Here is a 6,093-nt window from a genome sequence, read left to right on the forward strand (position 1 = left end):
CAGGGACAGGCTTGTATTCACTTGCTTGCCTTCTCATGATCAGTAAGGAACAATCCCATTTCCCTTTTTAAAAAATCCAGTTTGATATTACCTCGTGAATATTCTGGATTTATGTTTATTTAATTTATGTTAGTTACTGTTGAAGCCTTCACTTTTTGCCCTTCTCTGTCTCCTGTGACCCAATCCTCTATACACACACACCTCTCTCTTTCCCTTTATCCCTGCTGTCATTCTTCCCTCCCTTTCCCTCTCTCCGCCTCAACCTTCTCAATATATTTCTCCGTAGGTAGTGTATGTTCTACCTGTGTTCCCTTGATGTGTCTAAAGTGCAACTTAACCCACTCACCTGGAATATCTGCTGCGGGATTACCAGACAATGGTAACCATTCCACTTCATTACTCAATCCTAGGGTTGCAAAGGGAGGGCATATTACTGGTAACTTTAAGTTTACCATTAAACTGACAGGTTTCTGTAATTATTTCTGGCCCTCTGTGTGGCCTTATTTTCCATGTGATATAAGATAATCAAATTAGATAATTTTTAAATAAGAAATAGAATGACGAAACTGTAAAACCTTATCCTAAATATAAACCATCAACCAATGGTATTCACTAAGTTGATGGTTTATATTTGTGTTTGATAAAGGGTTTCAGCATGAACATCCTTTTTTTAAATTTATTTTTCTATGTCAATATGTCTTTGGAGTAAATGTTTATGTGCTAATTTGGTGGCAGTTGTGAAAGTCAATAGGTCGAAGAGTTAATGAAAAAAGCATCTTATCAACAATGCATTATTTTCATTTAATTAGGCTTTTGTCTTGAACCATATGCTCTATCCACTAGAAACTCATGGACACAGATATACAAATAAATCATATATATATATATATATATATATATATTTTAACATTTTTTAAACGTATTCAAGTATAAATTACATACATTTTAATAGATTGCCATAGATTACATGTTAATGACCTAAATTACTGAATGTTCCTGTAACTGTTAAATTACCGGTAGCTTGCAAACCTACTCCTTCCCCTGACCTTCAGACTTTTACATTAGACCATTACAGTATTCTAGCTTGTATTTCTGTGTTAACTTGATCTTTCTTGAAACTCAGACAAAATCTATATTCAAAGCTTTCTTCCTCTCCATCCAACTCCCTCAGCCATCTGTGACATCCTGTGCTCAGACACTAACCAATGCTTCAATGCTACTGGTAAGTATTCATTTCATATATGCCCTACTGCCAATGGATAGTTGAGTTATCAATTTTTATATGGCGGTTGTTTGAAATGTTAGTGGAATATGAGTGATTGTGTCATGGCATCAACTACGCATATATACATACACACGTAGTTGCTTGCAAAAGTATTCACCACACTTGGCATTTTTCCTATTTTGTTGCCTTACAACCTGGAATTAAAATAAAACAAGAAATAAAAGACAATACTTACCAAAGTCCCAAAGTCAATACTTTGTAGAGCCACCTTTTGCCGCAATTACAACTTCAAGTCTCTTGGGGTATGTCTCTATAAGCATGGCACATCTAGCCACTGGGATTTTTGCCCATTCTTCAAGGCTAAACTGCTCCAGCTCCTTCAAGTTGGATGGGCTCCCCTGCTGTACAGCAATCTTTAAGTCATACCACAGATTCTCAATTGGATTGATGTCTGGGCTTTGACTATGACATTTAAATGTTTCCCCTTAAACCACTCGAGTGTTGCTTTAGCAGTATGCTTAGGGGCATTGTCCTGCTGGAAGGTGAACCTCCGTCCTAGTCTCAAATCTCGAAGACTGAAACAGGTTTCCCTCAAGGATTTCCCTGTATTTAGCACCATCCATAATTTCTTCAATTCTGACCAGTTTCCCAGTCCCTGCCAATGAAAAACATACCCATAGCATGATGCTGCCACCACCATGCTTCATTGTGGGGATGGTGTTCTCAGCGTGATGAGGTGTTGGGTTTGCGCCAGACATAGCGCTTTCCTTGATGGCCAAAAAGCTCAATTTTAGTCTCATATGACCAGAGTACCTTCTTCCATATGTTTGGGGAGTCTCCCACATGCCTTTTGGCGAACAAAAAACGTGTTTGCTTATTTTTTGTCTTTAAGCAATGTTTTTTTTCTGGCCACTTCTGTAAAGCCCAGCTCTGTGGAGTGTTAATATTTACGTGGAAGGGTACTGTTAGTCATGTTAATTGTAAGCAAATGGTAGTTTAGAAACTCATCAAGACAATCAGAATAATTTCTTCAGGCAAGTTCCTGTGCCTCCACCACCATGCTGACTGATGGAGTTCCTGTGTCTCCACCCGAATGCTGTAACCTCCAGTTCTGCCATCTGTAATACATCAGCAACAATATGATGGAGTTGAACATCTTTATTCAGAATTGGTTCGCTAGCGAAGGAGAAGTAATGTCAGCTTATGATCGATCACTTGTGACTTTGAAAGATAGAACATAAGCACTAACCTAGTAGATAGATCAGCAGATGTTCCCAGGTCCTGTTTTGAGAGAGCCGTCTTGAACAACTTTACTGTATGCACTGTCAATAGAAAAAGCAGAGCCATGTCTTTGCGATCGCAACAATCTCCTCAAACCAACTCTCAGCAATTTGACTCGCGAGTCCAGATTTGCAGATGTAGAAATGCACATGCCCAACGAACAGCTTTAAGGTTGAGGGAGAGTGTGTGAGAGAGACATCTACACGAGCTCAGCCATCCACACAAATGCAAGCATGTGCTGTAAGAATTATACAACATGACGTCACAATCAGAAAGATTGGGAACTATTACACACTGAGAATATTTTTACCTGGCACCGACAACTACTATACCCCATTGAAAGGTACTTAAATCTTTTGTCTTGTCCATTCACCCTCTGAATGGCACTCGCACCCAATCTGTCTCAAGGCTTAAAAATCCTTCTTTAACCTGTCTCCTCCCCTTCATCTACACCAGGGGTGGGCAACTCCTGTCCACGAGGGCTTGATTGGTGTCACATTTTTTCTCCGTCCCTAGCAAACACAGCTGATGAATTAAATTGCATTCTAAACTGAAGATCAGTTTGATTAGGTGATTATGGGAGTCAGGTGTGTTAGCTGGGGCTGGGGCAAAACTATGACACCAATCAGGCCCTCGATGACTGGAATTGCCCACGCCTGATCTACACTGATTGAAGTGGATTTAAAATGTGACATCAATAAGGCATCATTGCTTTCACTTGGATTCACCTTGTCAGTCTGTCATGGAAATGGTTTTACACGCAGTGTTTACATGGCTCTCTGACATTATGTTTCTGAGATAACATTGAGGAGGAGATGAAGATGATATATTGTACACCAGAGGCAGGGACTCTAATATTCTATTTTTTCTTATTTGCCTCTTTCAGTTCAACAGTACTGCTCAAAAGGTAGTGTGTGTGTGTGTGTGTGTGTGTGTGTGTGTGTGTGTGTGTGTGTGTGTGTGTGTGTGTGTGTGTGTGTGTGTGTGTGTGTGTGTGTGTGTGTGTGTGTGTGTGTGTGTGTGTGTGTGTGTGTGTGTGTGTGTGTGTGTGTGTGTGTGTGTGTGTGTGTGTGTGTGTGTGTGTGTGTGTGTGATTTTTTATTTTTTTTTGGGTTGACACACACACAACTCTTGACCCTAACTATGACAACACTTTTTAACCATTTCTTAACCTCTCTTTAACCCAACAGATTTTAAAGTGTTACTCAACACCAGTTCTGGGTTCAAAGTGCAGGAGGGTGATAACCTCGACATTGAGTGTTCCCATAACCTGCCGGTGGAACCAAAAAGCCCGCTGGTGTTTGTCTGGCTGATGGATGGAGTCCACCTGAAGGGCAAGAACAGTAGCATGCTCACCGTGAAGAAGGTTGGTATAGATACCTCTGGCAAGGAGAAATATGCCTGCACCATCCAGAGTCCCTGTGGCAACTTCACCTCAGAACCAAAGGAGATTGTAGTTGAAGGTAGACATATTCGCCAATCATATTTGAGACTTGAATATTTACAATGTTTACATTTATGATTAGATTTGGATCTGTCAAGATATTGCTTTGTCTTACTACTCTGCAAATGAGCCTATTGTGTGAAAAGTATTTTTATTTCCTACCAATTCCTGGCGATGTCTGTCCCTCTGTGCTGTCCCCATGTCTGTCCCTCTGTGCTGTCTCCATGTGTGTCAGACGTGACGATGTTGGTCATAGTGATCTGTGGTGTGTCTGCTGTGGTGCTGATCCTGGCCATGGGTATAGGCATGAAGATCATGCTGAAGATGGAATTTGGTAAGTGATCCCAACAAGAGAAACCAAGAATAACTGTAAATGTGTAACTTTGCATGTGACGTAAACTCTCTCTCTCGCTCTCTTTCTCTCTATAGCGAAGACAAAGAACAGGAGGCAGCAGAATGCTCAGAACCTACAGAGAACTACAACAGAGTAGTGTTTCATTTTCTGCAAATTCCACCAAATGTCCTACATGAGAAAATGGCAAAAATTTGACATGATTGCACTGTAAATGGATAAATATGTAGCTAACAATTTTATTGTTGTATTTGCAATTTAATCAACACAATTTTATCTCAAAGTCAGTGTTTAACATGGAAGAGCCACAGATATGTTGCTCCTCTGGCAGTGCCACACAGCAAGTTTGGAGATTTGTCCCAATAAATAATATGCCAAATTCATGATATTTATTAATAAACATTTGTGTATGTTTGTATTTATACGCTGCTCAAAAAAATAAAGGGAACACTTAAACAACACAATGTAACTCCAAGTCAATCACACTTCTGTGAAATCAAACTGTCCACTTAGGAAGCAACACTGATTGACAAATTTCACATGCTGTTGTGCAAATGGAATAGACAACAGGTGGAAATTATAGGCATTTAGCAAGACACCCCCAATAAAGGAGTGGTTCTGCAGGTGGTGACCACAGACCACTTCTGAGTTCCTATGCTTCCTGGCTGATGTTTTGGTCACTTTTGAATGCTGGCGGTGCTTTCACTCTAGTGGTAGCATGAGACGGAGTCTACAACCCACACAAGTGGCTCAGGTAGTGCAGCTCATCCAGGATGGCACATCAATGTGAGCTGTGGCAAGGTTTGCTGTGTCTGTCAGCGTAGTGTCCAGAGCATGGAGGCGCTACCAGGAGACAGGCCAGTACATCAGGAGACGTGGAGGAGGCCGTAGGAGGGCAACAACCCAGCAGCAGGACCGCTACCTCCGCCTTTGTGCAAGGAGGAGCAGGAGGAGCACTGCCAGAGCCCTGCAAAATGACCTCCAGCAGGCCACAAATGTGCATGTGTCTGCTCAAACCGTCAGAAACAGAGTCCATGAGGGTGGTATGAGGGCCCGACGTCCACAGGTGGGGGTTGTGCTTACAGCACATTTGGCATTTGCCAGATAACACCAAGATTGGCAAATTCGCCACTGGCGCCCTGTGCTCTTCACAGATGAAAGCAGGTTCACACTGAGCACATGTGACAGACGTGACAGCCTGGAGACGCCGTGGAGAACGTTCTGCTGCCTGCAACATCCTCCAGCATGACCGGTTTGGCGGTGGGTCAGTCATGGTGTGGGGTGGCATTTCTTTGGGGGGCCTCCATGTGCTCGCCAGAGGTAGCCTGACTGCCATTAGGTACCGAGAAGAGATCCTCAGACCCCTTGTGAGACCATATGCTGGTGCGGTTGGCCCTGGGTTCCTCCTAATGCAAGACAATGCTAGACCTCATGTGGCTGGAGTGTGTCAGCAGTTCCTGCAAGAGGAAGGCATATATGCTATGGACTGGTTCCCCAGACCTGAATCCAATTGAGCACATCTGGAACATCATGTCTCGCTCCATCCACCAACGCCACGTTGCACCACAGACTGTCCAGGAGCATGCCCAGGCATTGTAGGGAGGTCATACAGGCACGTGGAGGCCACACACACTACTGGGTCTCATTTTGACTTGTTTTAAGGACATTACATCAAAGTTGGATCAGCCTGTAGTGTGGTTTTGCATTTTAATTTTGAGTGTGACTCCAAATCCAGACCTCCATGGGTAGATAAATTTGATTTCCATTGATAATTTTTGTGTGATTTTGTTG

At 42.4% G+C, this 6,093-nt stretch overlaps 1 protein-coding gene across 1 annotated transcript; it reads left to right on the forward strand.

The window, feature by feature from the left end:
* On the forward strand, positions 1 to 4,441 carry LOC139390832 (uncharacterized). The gene is made up of 7 exons (XM_071138229.1): positions 1 to 42; positions 287 to 379; positions 1,172 to 1,222; positions 3,393 to 3,413; positions 3,697 to 3,969; positions 4,186 to 4,284; positions 4,380 to 4,441. Exons 1-7 carry the CDS (start codon positions 36 to 38, stop codon positions 4,439 to 4,441), a joined length of 606 nt encoding a protein of 201 aa, XP_070994330.1. The 5' UTR covers positions 1 to 35.
* The last annotated feature ends 1,652 nt before the right edge of the window (positions 4,442 to 6,093 follow it).

Source organism: Oncorhynchus clarkii, chromosome 31, assembly GCF_045791955.1.
Source record: "Oncorhynchus clarkii lewisi isolate Uvic-CL-2024 chromosome 31, UVic_Ocla_1.0, whole genome shotgun sequence".
NCBI classification, from domain to species: domain Eukaryota; kingdom Metazoa; phylum Chordata; class Actinopteri; order Salmoniformes; family Salmonidae; genus Oncorhynchus; species Oncorhynchus clarkii.

What these genes read in the sequence shown, in the direction of transcription:
- LOC139390832 (XM_071138229.1), top strand. An exon ending in TCAACAGTACTGCTCAAAAG is followed by an intron (nt 3,414 to 3,696) that starts GTAGTGTGTGTG and finishes TTAACCCAACAG; the next exon opens with ATTTTAAAGTGTTACTCAAC. An exon ending in CATGCTGAAGATGGAATTTG is followed by an intron (nt 4,285 to 4,379) that starts GTAAGTGATCCC and finishes TTCTCTCTATAG; the next exon opens with CGAAGACAAAGAACAGGAGG.